This window comes from Leopardus geoffroyi, chromosome X (assembly GCF_018350155.1).
Source record: "Leopardus geoffroyi isolate Oge1 chromosome X, O.geoffroyi_Oge1_pat1.0, whole genome shotgun sequence".
NCBI lineage: Eukaryota > Metazoa > Chordata > Mammalia > Carnivora > Felidae > Leopardus > Leopardus geoffroyi.
Window position 1 is genome coordinate 115,631,665 of NC_059343.1, and position 18,165 is coordinate 115,649,829.

Below are 18,165 nucleotides of genomic sequence, written 5' to 3' on the forward strand. Positions count from 1 at the left end.
GTCAGAGAGAGAGGGAGACACAGAATCGGAAACAGGCTCCAGGCTCTGAGCTGTCAGCACAGAGCCCGACGCGGGGCTCGAACTCACGGACCGCGAGATCGTGACCTGGCTGAAGTCGGACGCTTAACCGACTGCGCCACCCAGACACCCCAAGGATTCTTTTTTTAAGAAATGGTGCTAGAGGAATCAGACACCCACAGGCAAAAAAAAAAAAAAAAAAAAAAATCAACCTAAACCTCATACATTAGAAACATTAACTCGGGGCGCCTGGGTGGCGCAGTCGGTTAAGCGTCCGACTTCAGCCAGGTCACGATCTCGCGGTCCGGGAGTTCGAGCCCCGCGTCGGGCTCTGGGCTGATGGCTCGGAGCCTGGAGCCTGTTTCCGATTCTGTGTCTCCCTCTCTCTCTGCCCCTCCCCCATTCATGCTCTGTCTCTCTCTGTCCCAAAAATAAAAATAAAAACGTTGAAAAAAAAAAAAAAAAGAAACATTAACTCAAAATGGAACACCAGAATAAATCTAAAGCGTAAAACTACACAATATTTTTAACGGGAAAAAAAAAAAACTTCAAGATTCATGTTAGTGGAAGAGTTCTAAATGCGACACTAAAGGTATGATCGTTAAAAAATGTTAAATTGAGCTACATCAAAATTTAAAACTTTGGCTGTGCGACTCAGTTACAAGGATGGAAAGATAAGCAACGGTCTTAGACACAGTATTTGCAAACCATGTATCTGAGAAAGGACTCACATCTACATTTTTTAAAAAACTCTAAAATTGAACAAGAAATCAAACAATGAACATACATTTCACTGAAGAGGATATACAGATAGTAAGTTATAAGCTGTTCAACATCACGAACCATTAGGGAAATGCAAATTAAAACACAGTGAGCTATCACAACACGCCTATGAAAGTGTCTAAAGTAAAAAAAAAAAAAACAAAAAACAAAAAACAAAAAACAGTGACAATACCAAATGCTGGCAAGGATGCCCAGAAACTGGATCATTCACCCATTGTTAGTGGGAATGTAGACGTGGCAATCTGTTTTGGAAAACAGTATAGCAGTTTATTTAACATTTATATATTTTTGAGAGACAGAGAGAGACAGAGCATGAGCAGGGGAGGGGCTGAGAGGGAGGGAGACACAGAATCCGAAGCAGGCTCCAGGATCCCAGCTGTCAGTACAGAGCCCAACACAGGGCTCAAACTCAACGAATCGCGAGATCGTGACCTAGGCCGAAGTCAGCCGCTTAACTGACTGGGCCACCCAGGCGCCCCAGGGTGGCAGTGTATTTAAAAGCTTAACATTCAACTTTAAACATACCATATGACCCAGAAACTGCATTGCTGGGCATTTATCCCAGGGAAATTAAAAAGGTACATCCACACAGAAACCTGTACATTTAAGTTTACAGCACATTATTACGATAGCAAAACCTGGAAACCATGGAAATGTTCCTCAGTAGGTGAATAGACAATTTGTGGTACATCCACATCATGGAATACTTCTCAGCAACAAAAAGGAACCGACTATTGAAACATGTTAGCAACCTAGATGGATCTCAAACGCACTGTGCTCAATGAAAAACGCCAGTCTCAAAAGCTCACATAGTCTGTGCCTATTTATACAACATTCTCATTACAGAGACTGAAAACTGATTAGTAGTGCCAGGGGTTAGGAATAACTGGGAGGAAGGAGGTGGGTGTGATTATAAAATAGTAGCACAAGAGAGATCTTTGTGGTGATAGAACTGTTCTGTACCCAGACCGCAGTGGTGGTTACATAAATCTACGCGTGATAAAATTACGCAGAATTGCACACACACATTATGCCAATATCCATTACCTGATTTTGATGTTATACTACATTTATGTGAGATATAAACATTGGGAGTAACTGGGTGAAAGGTATACGAGACCTCGCTGAACTGGTTTTACAATTTCCTGTGACCCTAAGGGTACCTGGGTGGCTCAGTCAGTGGAGCGTCTGACTTCGGCTCAGGTCGTGATCTCACAGCTGGTGGGTTCGAGCCCCGCGTCAGGCTCTGTGCTGATAGCTCGGAGCCTGGAGCCTGCTTCGGATTCTGTATCTCCCTCTCTCTCTGCTCCTGACCCGCTCGCATTCTGTCTCTGTCTCTCTCAAAAATAAATAAACTTCAAAAAACATTTTTTTTTAATGAAGGTAAAATGGAGACATTTTCAAACAAAAGCAGGGAAAATTCATCATAAGAAGCCCTACACTATCAAAATTGTTGGAGTATTCAAAGTGATGAAAAATTATAACTTGGATCTAAACAAAGAAATGAATTTCATAATGGTAAATATGTGGCTATGTAGAAACTACTTCTTCTCATTTTTAAATTTCTTTGAAAGGCTGACTGCTTAAAGCAGAATCATATCACATAGAGTTTATAACATGTACAAATAAAATGTATCACAACAACAGCACAAAGAATGATAGGTAAATGTTGGTATACGTCGATTTTTTTATTGTATGTGAAGCGGTAGGACATATTAACACAAACTATTATATACTACTACTCGTCCATCGTATCATAGAAATATGTAAGTACATACGCACACATACACACACATACATACACGTGTTCTGAGTAGGGTCCTTACGTTTCACCTTGGGTACATGGCACAGGAAAGTTGAGTCGTCGTGAGAAGGAACATACTAAGAATCTACCAAGTGGCCCAACGTATGTGAGCAGTGAGTTTTAAGGTAGGTAACCAAATGACTTCGTTGTGTCTCTTTACTTTTGAACCATATGCCATTAGTGCTCCCTGACGAGGATACACATGGATCCCACTGATGAAGTTTGCTGCCACGGCCACTCCAGCCATTGTACCCGCTGCACCACCCCCCCCCCCCACCCTATTCTAATGGTGTGTCATTTCCTGCTTCAGTCTCCCATCAGCCACTGCGGTAGAAGTCCACAGAATCAGAGGTGAAGTTTAAAGACTGACACTGCCTATACTCTTCACTTAACCCAAGAAGCCACTGGAAATCGCCCAAAGACCCACTGGGGGAGATGGACACTGTTTCCCCGAAGTAAATACAGCTCAGCTTGTACTTTGGAACAATTGGTCAACCTTGCTACTTGCACAATCTGTCGGCAAAGGTTATGCGGTGCCTGAACATGGTCATGGCAGAACCACCGGGCCTCATCACCATCTGCCTTTTGGGATATCTACTCGGTGCTGACTGTGCAGGTTGGTTTCCTTTTTCAAGATACACTGTATGCTTGTCTTTTAGATACAGAAATGTCTGGTGCTATCTTTTCCACTAAACAGTGATTACAGGATTTGACAGCAACGTTTAAGATCCCAGTCATCAGCATGTGAGTTGGTCAGTACCGGTTCTCTAGTATCTGTGTCTTCTTAATTGCGAAAGCTAGATTTACAATGCCTATGGTACTTTTTTCTTTTTTAACGGACACTGTTAGCCTTACGATTTGACCAGGTAAATTTGCTTTGAAAACAGTCATCTCCTGGGTTAAAGAAAAATACAAGTGGGAAAACGTTTTAACCAGGAAACAGCAGAATATGAAACACGTTAACTCTGTCATGTGGGTTTGTTTTTTGTTTTTTTTTTTTTACTCACCACTTTGAGATCAAAATGGGACACATGAAAGCCACAATGGTTTTATTTACAGAAAGAGCTTGATTTTTAAGATATCTGGTACAGTTCAAAATGTTAGAACTATAAAATGCGGCAGGCTTGTGGCTTTAAATATCCATAAACGCATACACTTTCAATTTGAAGTGTTACTTAAAACGAAGTCTTCGTTACTAAGTTGTTATTTATCCCTAAACTTTTTCATGGATTAGGAGCAATTCTTTTGTCTCTGCTTCTAAACATCTTGGAGTTAATACATGGGGAAACCCAATACTCGCTTGAGCAAAACGAGTCCAAGACTGACATAAGGAGTGGGAACAGAGTGAATGCGATGCATATCGCTTGGTTTTTTCACAACTTCAGTGACTTTTTAAATTTTTTTTAATGTCTATCTACTTTTGAGAGAGAGACAGACAGATAGAGATTGCGCGCAAGCAGGGGAGGGAGAGAGAGGGAGCCCAGAATCTGAAGCAGGCTCCAGGCTCTGAGCTGTCAGCACAGAGCCCGACGTGGGACCCGAACTCATGGACCGTGAGATCATGACCTGAGCTGAAGTCACCCAGACTGAGCCAGCCAGGCGCCCCTCAACTTCAGTGACTTTATGCACTTCCCAAAGGCAGGCACGCAGGGGAGGAATTACCCCATTTAGGCAAACGGCGTGTTCTCACAGGAAGCATTTATCACCCTTACTTGTCAACCCACTATAATCAAATCTAGCAGCTGACAGTGCCGGGATCAGGGTGCCAACCCCAAGGGTCCCCAGAAAGCAGACTGGCCCCGTGCTTCCCACTCCAGACATGATGGCACACTGAAATGCAGAAATGATGGTACGAGAAGGCAAAGGTTAAATCAAACTGGCAAAGTGGGTACGGTGAAGAAATTTAGCTGGAAAATTCACCAAGTGGGACATAAGGCTAAGTCTTTACACATAGCTCATCAGTGTGAGATCTAGGGCCACAAAAGATCCAAGCCCTTCCTTCAAGATAAGTGGTGAGATGATGGAGGTTTCTGGAAGGCTACTGCTCCCTTGAAGACCTCAGATGTTGGGGGAGAAAATAGGATAGGTATGGAGCGGGGACGGGGAGTAGGATTTCAGAGCTGGGGAAATAATGGCTAGAAGAGATAAACCTGAAGAGAGGCTAAATATATGACCGTCAAACAATTGTGTAGAAAGGCAGAGTGATTCTGGAATCACTGCAGTCAGAGATAACAGGCCCTGGAGGAGAGAGCCGAGGGAATTTCCCAAAGGATGGACAGTCCTAATGCAGCGCTCTCTTCTGCTGTTAAGCGGTCACTGGCTTCTAAGAGCTGTTTCTATGAATGACTTACGGAGATGTTACATTTTCATGACTGCTGCCATTAGGCATTATTTGCATCAGTTTAGAATTTTGAAATCAAACCCGTTCTGCAGAACTAATTCGATTTTGTAACGTATACGGACTGAAGGGGTCTTTCATTCAGAACGAATGCATGAAATGAATGAATGAAAGAAAGACAGCCTCGGTCCGTATGCTTTGCAGAACTTCACAAGACTGAGTGACCACGGTGCCAGGTACTGGGGTGAGGTATTAGGGGCGCAGGGATCATCTGGACTCCCTCTTTGACCTGAAGTATCGTGAGGTCAGGTGAGAGATTTCAATGTAACGTGACAACATGTGTACCAGGAGCACAAAGGGATACATTAACTGGGGAAACACTCGGCACAGAGACAGTATTTGGGGCTGGGTCTTAAAAGAGGAGTAGGTTCACTGTCCTTTCACGTCTGATCTAGGGCATCCTACGCAAAGAGACTCACTCCCGTGCAAAGATCCAGATCCACAAAGAATGTGAGGTCTTTCAGGAACTCGGGGTGTTTTGAATATTAAATATGACAAGCGAGGTAGGAGAGCTAGACAGGGTCAGGTCACCAGATAAAGGCCTGAAACTAAGGAGTTTGGACAACAGAGCCCAACTGTCGGGTCAACGGACGTGGAAACGTGAATGGCGCTGATGATGGCTGATCTAGAATGCTCGGTCTGGCAACATTTGTATCATTTTTTTCTTATTGCGTTTTTCATTTTCATTCCCGTGTAGTTAACATAGAGTGTTACATTAGTTTCAGGTGTACAATACAATGATTCAGCAATTCTCTACATTACTCGGTGCTCACCGCGACAAGTGCACTCTTTAGGCGCCATCACCTATCATGAGTCTGGCAACATTCTAGTGAACTGTTGGAGGAAGGGGTGGCGAGACATGGGGTGACCGTCTTGAGGCCACTGCAATCATCCTGGGAAGGCACGAGGGGCCGGAACCTGGACATTAGTTGTGCAGAGAAGAAGGAAAGGAAATCAGGTGACATCCAGGACGTAGAAAGGACAGGGCTTTTACCCCTCTGGCTGTGGAAGGGGAACAGGTTCAGACAAGTGTGGAGTACACATCTGGGGCGTCTGATGTGATTCCAGGACACGGAGTGGTACCTCCGAGCGTGGACTGGGCAGTCTGACTGCCAAAGTCTAAACCCTGGTTCTGACACTTCGGTGTGTTACCCAGGGCCAATTACTTAAACCTCTGTGAACCTCCGTTTTCCTCCTTTACAAAAATGATATGTCGGGATCAATCTCATGGGGCTGCTGTGAGGATGGAATGAAATGATGGCTGCAAAGCACAGAGCATCACGTCCAGCACTGCAGAAGCATTAGATAATCATCAGCTCTGATTCGTCGCATGACAATGTACAGTTAGGGAGCTGGGAAGATGATCTGGAATTCAGAAGATATATCTGACTAGAGATGGCTATCTGGAGCCCACCGTTGTCGGGGCGCCTGGGTGGCTCACGGGGTTAAGCGTCCGACTTCAGCTCAGGTCATGATCTTGCGGTTCGTGAGTTCGAGCCCCGTGTCGGGCTCTGTGCTGACAGCTCAGGGCCTGGAGCCTGCTTCGGATTCTGTGTCTCCCCTTCTCTCTGCCCCTCTCAGGCTCATGCTCTGTTTCTCAATAATAAATAAACATCAAAAAAAATTAAAATGCAAAAAAAAAACAAACAAACAAACAAAAAACGGAGCCCACCGTTGTAGAAACCGCACTTACAACCGTGTGTGAGGATCCAGGGAGGGAGCACGAATAATGTGGTATCGAGCACGGCACCTGACTGCAGTGAGCGCTCAGAAAATGGTGTTGAGGGGCGCCAGGGGGGCTCAGTTGGTTAAGTAGCCGGCTCTCGGTTTCAGCTCAGGTCATGATCTCATAGTTCATAGGTTCAAGCCCCACGTCAGGCTCCACGCTAAAAGCACGGGACCTACTTGGGAGTCTCTCTCTCTCTCTCTCTCTCTCTCTCTCTCTCTCAAAATAAATAAACTTTAAAAAAAGAAAAAGAAAATAGTGTTGAAAGAGTCAGGGCTGGACTAGGGTGAGGCAATCAAGGCACACAGAGCATAAATGTACTTGCACACACCGAGAGAGAATGTCTCCTTAAGTTCTGTGCCCCAGATGCCTCGGGTACCTTGCCCGAGTCCCAGCCCTGGTAGAGTCGAATGGCATGAAAAGCCTGAGGCAGGAACCTGGGAGAACTCTGGACATTTAAGGGGCAGGCAGGCAAAGGGGAGTGAATTGATTCGAGTGGTGGATGAGTAACAGGAGTTACAGCAAAGAGAAGAACCAGAATGGGGTGGCCTCGTGAAAAGATAACCGCGAAGTAAGAGAGATGAAGCATTAGAAATGTTACGGGGCGGTGAAGAAATGCGTGGACTCGGGGCGCCTGGGTGGCGCAGCCGGTTAAGCGTCCGACTTCAGCCAGGTCACGATCTCGCGGTCCGTGAGTTCGAGCCCCGCATCGGGCTCTGGGCTGATGGCTCAGAGCCTGGAGCCTGTTTCCGATTCTGTGTCTCCCTCTCTCTCTGCCCCTCCCCCGTTCATACTCTGTCTCTCTCTGTCCCAAAAATAAATAAACGTTGAAAAAAAAAATTAGAAAAAAAAAAAAAAAAAAAAGAAATGCGTGGACTCAAAGTTACCCTTCAGGAGGTCACTGCCGATCCCAACAGGAGTCATTTCAGGATACGCATGGGAGCAAAGAAGGGAAAGAGCCCCAGAAAAGGGCACCAAGGAGCTACAAAGGGAATTGAGCAACAGGAAGGCAGGCCAGCACGAGAGGAGCGGGGAGAAAGAGGGCAGAGCCCACGTCCGCCATGTGCTGCGCACGCGCATCCGCTCACCGATCCCCATCCCACAACACCGTGAGCTCAATGTTCCGATCGTACGACTGCCGTACCCGTTTTGCACTTGGCCGAGGTAAAGCTTCGGCGCTCACATCACTCGCCTGGCGTCCCCCCGGCCGACGGGTGGTCGACACGGGACTCCCATCCGGGTGGGTCGGACCTGGCTGCAAACCCCTGTTTCTCCGCCCGGCCCACGCTGAAATCGGACGCAGACCCAGAGGCCATGGTAGGGGCGCCCGGGGCCAAGCAAACGGATCGCCAGGCAGAGAGGAGGGCCCGCTGGGCAAGGCTGGGTGGCGGCAGTGGGTGGCTTTCTCCCACGGCGCCCGGGCTGCCTCGGAAGGCAAGGTGGGCAGGTGGCCGCACTGATCTGGCGGCCGGGAACCGCAGGATCCCGCGGCACGGAAGAGGGAGCGAAGGGAACCAAGAAAGTTGGCAAGGGTTGGAGAGGAAGAGTCTGCTGCATCCAGGGAAACAAGCGACGCCCCAGAGGACTCGCAGAGCCACAGAAAAAGCCAGGTTGCCGAGGGACTAGAAGTGCCCGTAAAGTGACCAGCTGCAGGGAAACTAAGGGAATATGGTTTAGTTGGTTTTTCTTTCTTTCTTTTCCTTCCTTCCTTCCTTCCTTCCTTCCTTCCTTCCTTCCTTCCTTCCTTCCTTCCTTTCTTTTTTTCTTTGAATTCATGAGCAGGCAGTCCCAAAATGCCTGGAAAGTTCATCTTGTAAGCACTTGGTCCTGTTGACATGGGATCGGTCCCTCGAAGAAAGGAACAACTCCGGCAACTTCTCGAGTTCCTGTTATTAATAATAGACGTGGAGGGGCACCTGGGTGGCTCAGTCGGTTAAGCATCCGATTCCAGCTCTGGTCGTGATGGCACGGTTTGGGAGTCGGAGCCCGGCATCGGGCTCCGTGCTCACAGCACAGAGCCTGCTTGGGATGCTGTCTCTCCTTCCCTCCCTGCCCCTCCCCTGCTCGCACCTTATCTCACTCTCAAAATAAATAAATAAACTTTTAAAAAAATGATAGAGATGGATATGTTTTCTATATCTATCTAGAGAGACAGAGACAAAGAGACAGAGAGAGAGTGAGTGAGTGAGTGTGGGGAGGGAGGGACGGAAGGAGACAAATAGGTTAGAGACCTCAATCCTCCAGAGTTCAGGACTGCCCCACAGGCAGGCACATCCTGAATCCCAGAGACAGACTTGTCACTGTAATTCCCATAACACGTGCCAACCGATGGTGTTGTGAGTCTGGAAATAAACAAATTAGTGCAACGGTTCTTCTTTAACATCTAGTGAGAGACACTGGGGTTGCATGTGCAGCGGGCCCACAATCAGGCTTCTGTTTTTCCCAGAGAAATTTGCTGCAAAGTCATTTGGGCAACCGCATCCTGAAAACACAGCCCGGCCAGGGTGATGGATCACCTTGCACGGATCTGCAATTAGCTATTTTCAAATGATGACAAAGTGTGAAGTTAACTGCTTATTTGAGAACTTTCTTTTTTCATCCAAAGTAAATCCAAATACAATTGAAAATCTGACCGTTCATTACTGGAGCTCTCTTGACTAAAAGCCAAATTGAATTTTAATTCCTAAAGCTCCGTGTGTATACAGCGCTGTGAGGACATCATAGATTTTTGGCTCTAGGCCCCAAAGATAAATTGGCTTTGGGATTCCTTGGATTAAAAACAAAGCCCTTCTTAAGAGATGTATTTAATTTTCACGATGTTTTCTTTTTCCTAAAGCTAAAGAACAGTTCTTTTAAATTGCAGTTTTTCTTGATCATGAAGATGCCACGAAAGTTCTGAGCCGGCCCAAGAGGTATAATTCAGGCAAACTGGAAGAGTTTGTTCAAGGGAACCTTGAGAGAGAATGTATGGAAGAAAAGTGTAGCTTTGAAGAAGCACGAGAAGTTTTTGAAAACACTGAAAAAACCGTGAGTATTTTCCACGTAACATACTTCAGATGCTAAGAACAGAAACCCTAAAAAGAAAAAGAAGAAGAAAAAAAAGAACCCTCTCTCTGAAATTTTTAAATAGCTACACACATAGATGTATGACAAATGTTACAGAAGGGAAGCAATCAAATCCAAAACATTTTAAGTACTGCCATTAACTTGTCCTCTTTTTCTTTATAGACTGAATTTTGGAAGCAGTATGTTGGTAAGCAATTAATTTTTTCCTCTGGCTGGGACACGAAACATTTGAGAATTACGTTTCTTTTCTCTGTGTAAACAGACAGTATATTAGACTCCGTCCAAAGGGTCCAACTCTTTTACTCAAGACCCAACGGTGATACGTGACAGGTTTATGCCAGCATGGGAGGGATCAGCGGGCAGATAAGCTCACTCCTCCCCAGGGCTTTCAAAACATGGCGGCCGGAAGGAGGAAACTCAGGTTCCTGTGTCTGGGGACTGAATCAGAGTTCGCAGTCTTCAGCAGAGAATGTGAGAATGCTGACGGACTGAGATGTGTATTGTCTAGTACAAGTCCTCTTCCTTGTGATGGCCCCCAAGGCTCCCCGTGATGGTCCCGGCCCTCCCTTTCCACTGGCCCTGGGACCCTCTCCTCCTGCTCACCTCCTCACACACAGTGGGAAGTAGGGGGGAGGGGGGGTGTTCCCCAGCCATCCTGGCCTCCCTGCGGCTCCCTGCACACCCCGGAAATGCTGCGGGAATGCTTTGGCCTTGGCCTTTGATCCGGCTGTTCCTTTACGGTGCCAGGTTCTCTTCTGCCAGGTTCCCCTAGGCGTGCTCCCTCCCCTCTTTCAGCTCTTCACCCGAGCGTCACCATCTCCATGAAGCCCACCTTGATCATCTATTAGTACTTCAGCCGCCTCCCCATAACCCCATCACCTAGCAACCGCATCCTGCTCTATTATTTTTCGTAGCACTTTTCACCATCTGAGGTAACATATAATGTTCTTATTTGTGCCACTTATCATCTATTTTCCCCACCTCGTGAGAATGTAAGCTTCCCGTTGGCGGGGGCGTCCAAGTGTTTTGTTTACTGACATACTCCCGGTACAGAAGCGCTGAGTAAATATTTGTTGAATGGGTCGACCAAAAAGAGGAAAAGCCAAACTTTCATGACAACTAAGCTTCGCAAACTCACGTAGAATCCAGCAGCAGGATTCTGAGGCAGCGTGAGCCCCACAGGTTGACGTATCTGTCTGCACGGATAAAACCTAGAGAGCAAATTCACGGAGTTTCCAACACTTTGAGATCTATTTTCCAGTTGCTATTCTGGGGACACTATTAGACTTATTCATAGGCTGGTAACTCATAATGTCTCCGCTTTTGTTTTTATTTTTTTAAGATGATTTTCTAAGTAGTCTCTACACCCGACATGGGGCTTGAACCCACAACCCTGAGATCAAGAGACACGTGATCTAACCGGCTGAGCCAGCCAGGTGCCCCGTCCACTTTTGTTTTTAAATCGTGAGGAAGGACGAGGTGCACTCTATTACATTCACTTTGCCTTTCCTTGTTAGTAATGAATGCGACCGTGGCAATTCTCTCCTCGGGTAATTCCCCTGCAGTTAGCGCAAAGAAGTCTTTTTATTCTCCGTTTCTATTATATTTACAACTTTAAATCTTGTGATACATTTTTATTTTTTTCAAGATTCTATTCTTAAGTAATCTCTACAACCCAACGTGAGGCTCGAACCCACAACCCGGAGATCAAGAGTCGCGTGCTCCACTGACTTGAGCCAGCCAAGTGCCCCTTGGGACATGTAGTTTTTTAAGTTTATTTATTTATTTCGAGAGACAGCGAGCGCTGAAGGGGCAGAGAGAGAGGGGGAGAAAGAGAGAATCTTGAGCAGGCTCTGCGCTGTCAGCACAGAGCCTGACGTGGGGCTTGGACACACACGCCATGAGATCTGAGTCGAAACCAAGAGTCAGACGCTTCACCGACTGAGCCACCCAGGTGCCCTGTGAGAAATTTTTAAAGCAAATCAATTTCTACTTCCCTTCCGCCCCCCCCCCCCCAAACCCCTGGCTGTACTTAAACCCCCACGACCGCTTCTTCGCTCACCCCACCCCCCAGCAGGGTTGGCCCAAACCTCGCAAGCCCCGCACCGCATTTTGAAGCCGGGCCCCTGCCTTCTAGGTCACAGGCCGCACTGTTTACTGTATCTGGGGCCAAGATTATCTCGGAAACATCAGAGGCGCGACTCTGTCCCTACCGCTTCGTCCGCCAAAAACAAGAACAAAAAAGCAAAGAGAAAACCAAAACGCCATGCCGTCTTTCGCTTGCAGCAAGAAGCAGCCGATGCTATTTCTCACCGGGCGGGCTTTTACAGACTGCGGGGCGCAGGGCCCTCACTCGCCTGCTTTATTCTCTGCTATCAACTCACCCCAGACAGGGCCCCGTTGGAGCAGAAAGATGTCCGAGCACATTAGCTAGCATGGGTCAAGCACCTTACAGTCTACAGCGTGCCTGTCCTATTTAATCCTCACACCGACCCTGTGAGCAAAGCATTATTCGCCTCATTTTACGGAGGACGCTGAGGCTTAGGGAGGCTAAGAGACTTGCCTAAAGGTCACCCAGCTGGGGCGGGGGTGGGCACAGAGCCCGGAAAAGAACCCAAATTCCCTAACGTGCAAGCCCTTCTCTTTCACAATCACCCCTCCCGGCCTTGAAATCTGAATGCGGTTATTCATTAAACCACCACCTAGTAGCCTTAAACGGGAATCTCTCGCTTGGCAAGATCTTGTCCCTTGTTGCCTTTGACCCCTGCCGTCCGTGGCTTTGCCCGAGCCCAGGGTACACGCAGGCAAGCACCCGAAGGAGGACTAAATGCAGGATAAAATGACACTCGGTTTAAAGATATGTCTCAGCAAATGAGTTGCTGCGTCGCTGGCTGCAAGCCCAGACCCTTTCAGTGAAACATCCTAAATAATTCAGACCCGTTGGTCTATAATATAAAGCGCAAATGTAGCTCGTTTTTTAGACCAGTTCGAACATCAATAATAATAAACCAGAGATAACGTATTTTGTTTTCAGAGCATTGGAACAAATTGAACTAGCTGTGCAAAAGCACATTGGATCAAGGGGCAGAGGGGACAAGGTCTAATCTTTACGGCAAGCAGCCTTCCCAGAGAAGGGACTATTTCTGAGAAAGGGAGAGGAACCCCGGGTCGACGGGACCCGGATACACAGTGACTGGGAGCACGACAGATGCGCCGCCGTCCTCCCTAGGGCAGGCACACAGACAGGCTAGGTGGCAGGGAGTTTGGCTCTTGAGTATGACTGACAACGAGAAATGCCTCTTTTGCTGCCCTCTTCTTCTTTCTTTCATTCTGATGTCAGCTTTTACCTCTTCCTCTTGCAGATCTAGCTCCTATTGTTCTCTTCCGGGCTGTTTCTCTTAGCTCAAAGCGTGTACCCGTCTCCCCTCTGGTTCTATTCATCCCTTTCTCCCGAAGCTTCCTTAGAAGTGTGGATGGAGCCGGAGCGTTCAGAAACCAAACTGAAAGGCTCCCTTCTCATCCTGACCCTTCCCCTCTTGCCGATTCTTTCCTCCTGTTTTGTTTCCACCGGTGTCTTCAAAGGCTCTCGAGGACTCTGGGAAGGTACAAACTTCAGGAAGGGCGGACAGGACACACAGCCCATCGCTACATAAATAAAGCAGATCTTCAGCTCTTTTCAGACCTTTTTGTTTTTAATTCTTTGTATTAAAAGTTGTTTCTCACCTGAAACCGATAGGATGCTCTATGTTGACTGACTGAAATTAAAATACAAACTTAAAAATTTGGTTTTAGGGGCGCCTGGGTGGCTCAGTCGGTTGAGCGTCCGACTTCGGCTCAGGTCATGATCTCGCGGCTCGTGGGTTCGAGCCCCGCGTCGGGCTCTGTGCTGACAGCTCGGAGCCTGGAGCCTGCTTCGGGTTCTGTGTCTCCCTTTTTCTCTGCCCCTCCCCTAACTTGTGCTCCGTCTCTATCAAAAATAAATAAACGTAATAAAAAAAATTTTTTTTAATTCGTTTTTAAATGTAAAGAATTACCACTTTAAAAAACTTAAAAATAGATAAATAAATAAAAGCTGCTTCTCACTTGACCTAGACCATTTGGGACCACTTCACAGACAGCAGAATATCTTTAAGCAGCAAGAGATGCTCCTGGCATCTCTTCCAAGGTTTTGAACCACTACTGCCTGCTACGATCTTTTACAAAAAGTGAAATGATAACACAAGGAAGTAGATGCATTTGCTCCAAGCTTAGGCTGCCGGTTCCTTGAGTGCAAATACCATATGCTACCATGCTCGGCGTATTCGGCAAGACCTTTGATAGTGGGCCCTGAATGACACAGAGATAATAATGGTTGAAGTGATGTCACTTGATTTAGAATTCACTTGCCATCGTTCTACAAGAAAGGAACGAAAACCCTTCTCTCTCTATGCTTGCACAGTCCATTTCTAACCTCAGACCTTCTTCCCCCTCTTCCTCGTCCCTTGGGTTGCATCAACCACGAGCATGGCTGCCCCAGAGCAATTTCCTAGGACGGTATTAGCTGGGGAACCTTTGTTTGGGTTGTTTTTAGGAACTCAGGAAGACAGGGTCATCCCACAAGGAGCAGGATCAGCAGTCCTGACCCTAAAATCAGGCTCCCCTCCCCACGAGTCTGTGCAAGGAGGCATTCTAAGCGGTTTATGTGCTAACGCAACTTTATCTTAACCTATCTCAAAGATGGAGATCAATGTGAGTCCAATCCCTGTTTGAATGGCGGCATATGCAAGGATGACATTAATTCCTATGAATGCTGGTGTCAGACTGGATTTGAAGGAAAGAACTGTGAGTTAGGTAAGTAACGTTTTTCTTAACGTTTATTTATTTTTGAGAGAGACAGACAGACAGAACGCGAGCAGGGAGGGGCAGAGAGAGAGGGAGACACAGAATCCGAAGCGGGATCCGGGCTCTGAGCTGGCAGCACAGAGCCCGGCGCGGGGCTCGAACCCACGCACGAGCTATGAGATCACGACCCGAGCCGAAGTCACACGCTTAACTGACTGAGCCACCCAGGCGCCCCGGTAAGTAACTCTTTTTTGATTACTCATGGTTCCATGTTTGCCTGTGGAACCAGATGAAACTGGAAAATGTAATATTTATGTAGAAGTTTCTCTGAAAAAAGTGCTCTTATTGCAGTAAAGAACTAGACACCGTGCTGTCTCAAACTGTATACCCACTGAACAGCAGCTCCCCATTTTCCCCTTCCCTCAGCCCCTGGCAGGCACAATTGTAGTCTCTGTTTGTGTTTGACTATTTTTAGACACCTCAGATAAGTAGAATCAGGCAGTATTTGTCGTTCTGTGACTGGCCTCTTTCATTTAGCATAATGTCCTCCGGGTTCATCCATGCTGTCGCATAGGACAGGATTTCCTTTTTTAAAAAGGCCGAATGATATTCCAGGGTAGGAGTCATATACTTCCAAACCTTATAAACATTCAGTTTGTCTGTAGTCACGGTTTCTTGCACGAAACTACGGCAAGAACAAGAATATTTGGTAGCTAATCTTATGTGGTCATGATGCTCCCCCCTTGCTATTATCCCTCAGTGCAACCATATGCGGTCAGTCCCATTATTATCCCCATTCTATGCAGATGAGGAAACTACGGCTCAAACGGCTCAAAATCATAGAGGCAATAAACGGTTGTTGAGCCAGAACTTGAACTTCAGTTTGACCAAAACCCATGCTTCTGACTACTGGCCACAAAACGCAAAGAAAACCGAACCCATAAAATTGTTTGCGCTCGTGACTAAACTGTTATCGACATAGGCCGCGGCAGTCGATTAAGTACAGAACTGAGATACGGGGGGGCCAATTCTCCCTAAAACAGGCGCTTTTTGGCACATACGAACCGCTTCGCATGTTACATTTGTTGACAAAAATCAGAGCTTGCTCCCGAATCTGACCACATGGATCACACTGAAAGAGTTACGTGGCAAACCTACGAGCACTGCGCATCTTTCCTCCTTGTAGTCTAGAATTTTTTTTTTTTTTTTGCTGAGGTTTTGGCAATTGGAGCATTAAATCCCAAAGTCCTCTCCTACTTGCTTATTATCTCTGGACGCAAGATTACTGGTATTATGGTTGTGAAAGTCAGACCACGCTAATGACAGATCCTCTTTCTACTCTGAAACTCTGGAAGAATGGAGATGCAATCCTAGGGAAAGAATTTAACAGCACAGCCTACGTGACTAGGGGCAAAGAGCAGAAAATTAGCAGGAGTCTATTAAGACTTTCTAGCCATCCACCTGCCAGACAGATGAAAAAGGTGTAAAACAAAATGAAAGTCACCAGCTGCAATTGTCCTGCAGAGAAAGGAAAGAAAAAAAAAAAGTCGCCTGTAATGTCGTTTAGGAATCTTTTCAGCACTACAGAGAACTCCAGTGATCATCTTCCTTTGAGAGCTAGAAGATAAAAAAGAATAGAAGATAAGAAAAGGAAAAGGTGGCCGGGCAAAAACATGTGAGAAGAACAGAGTGGATGCAGGCGGAGAGCCCTGGCTTGGACCCCCACCCCTCAGATTTCCCAGCGTGGGGGCCAAGCCTCCCGATCCCTGTGGGTGTGGTTCACGATCTCAGCAGCGCTTTCATTGGGAAGGTTCTAATTTCAAATTCAGACTTACCTAGATAAATCTGATCCTGCTATTATGGAAACCTACGGAAATCTTTGCAGTAGTTACTCATTATCAGCTTAAATAATATAACCATTGGAGCTGAGGGAATGAATGACTCAATTAGTCTCTGTTAAAAATGAAGGGTACACTGTAGTAAAGCATAATTGAAAATAGTGGTTAGTGAGGTGCCTGGCTGGCCCTGTCAGTAGAGCGTGCAACTTTTGATCTCGCGGTCCTGAGTTCCAACCCCACGTTGGGCCAAGAACTTACTTTAGAAAGTAAAATAAAGTAAAGTAAAATAAAATAAAATAAAATAAAATAAAATAAAATAAGGAGCAATTTGAAAATAACAGCATCTAGCGTTAAGTGTTCCTAAATGTCTTTAGTTTAAAATAAACACACTTTAGGGGCGCCTGGGTGGCTTAGTCGGTTGAGCATCCGACTCTTGGTTTCGGCTCCGTTCATGATCTCACAGTTCGTGAGTCTGAGCCCCATATCGGACTCTGCGCTGACGGTGCAAAGCCTGCTTGGGAATCTCTCTCTCCCCTTTTCCCAAGCTCACTCGCTCACTCTCTCTCTCACTCAAAATAAATAATAAACTTAAAAATAAAATAAAACAAAACAAAGACGGTTTAGTGGAGAGAATCACCCCGAGGAATGTAAACGTAAGCACAAAACTTCTGTAACACGTTCCACCGCCTGCGTGAAGCTAACGGGCCACACAGCAGAAGTGCTAAGTCTACAGCTGCCACCGTCTCAGGCCTCAGGTCCCCCACATTCTGCTTTGGTCACAGCTCTGCAGCTGCACCACCTCTGGCCCCTAGGGAGCCTCGATCTCCCCCAGCCTGCCTGATCAAGGTCTAGAAAAATCCTCTCGGCGCAGTCGGTTCAGAAACAAAGTGGGGATCCTCTCAAAAATCTCTTTATCTCGGACACCGGAGGCAAGCAAAAGCATTTACAAACTCCCATTTAAGCTGTCACTTCAAACTGATCCACAGACTGACCTCAAAGGCTGCTAAGTGGCACAGTTTATAAGAGAACCAAGGCCCCGAGTTTCTTGACTCACCCTGGTCTCCAGAGGGGGGAATAGGGAGATTTCCATTGTCAAGATCTTGTTACTTGCTTTGTCCCTTGTTCATCAGGCTCCTCTCCAGAGAAAGGAGTACAAACATTTAGGGCACGCTTTCTAGTTAAAAGAATAACAATTAATTGGCTGTTGTGTCCCTTTGGTTAGAATAATGACCACCGTATGTCCCCATTTACACATTACATCTGAGGCCTTTCCAGACAGATCAAGGTGTGTAAGAACTTGGGTCACTCCTGTCCCCTCTAAAGAGCGTAAGAGGCATCCACCTACAGTAAGCAAGGATGGAGAGGAAAACAAAATCACCAGCAACATAAACACTTTTTTTCACTCTGGGAACACATCATAGACACCACACTCTCATTTACTGAGTATTTCTGTGGGATGGAGAAAACACCTTGAGTTTAGCTGAATAAGAGCACATGCTATGGTAACCTTGTGAAATAGAACATCTTTTGTCCAAGCTTTGGTTTCACAGGAGTGAATATATGAGGGGGGATGGCGGCAGAGTAAAAGAAAGCCGAACAGGATAACTTTGGCAGTAGGCGTGAGGAAAATTAGAAAGAGGCCTTCGTGCTACCACGAAGTGAAAAGAACAGATGAGTTGAGAGGCTCAACAGATAGTCTAGAGGCACAGAG

The 18,165-nt window shown here is 46.5% G+C and overlaps 1 protein-coding gene across 1 annotated transcript in view; it reads left to right on the forward strand.

The window, feature by feature from the left end:
• Positions 1 to 2,971: 2,971 nt before the first annotated feature.
• F9 (coagulation factor IX) overlaps positions 2,972 to 18,165 on the forward strand; it is a 31,796-nt gene continuing 16,602 nt past the window's right edge. Inside the window, exons 1-4 of the mRNA XM_045471493.1 lie at positions 2,972 to 3,221; positions 9,593 to 9,756; positions 9,958 to 9,982; positions 14,512 to 14,625. Coding sequence (XP_045327449.1) covers positions 3,134 to 3,221; positions 9,593 to 9,756; positions 9,958 to 9,982; positions 14,512 to 14,625 — 391 coding nt within the window. The 5' untranslated portion in view covers positions 2,972 to 3,133. The remainder of the gene's footprint in view (positions 3,222 to 9,592; positions 9,757 to 9,957; positions 9,983 to 14,511; positions 14,626 to 18,165) is intronic.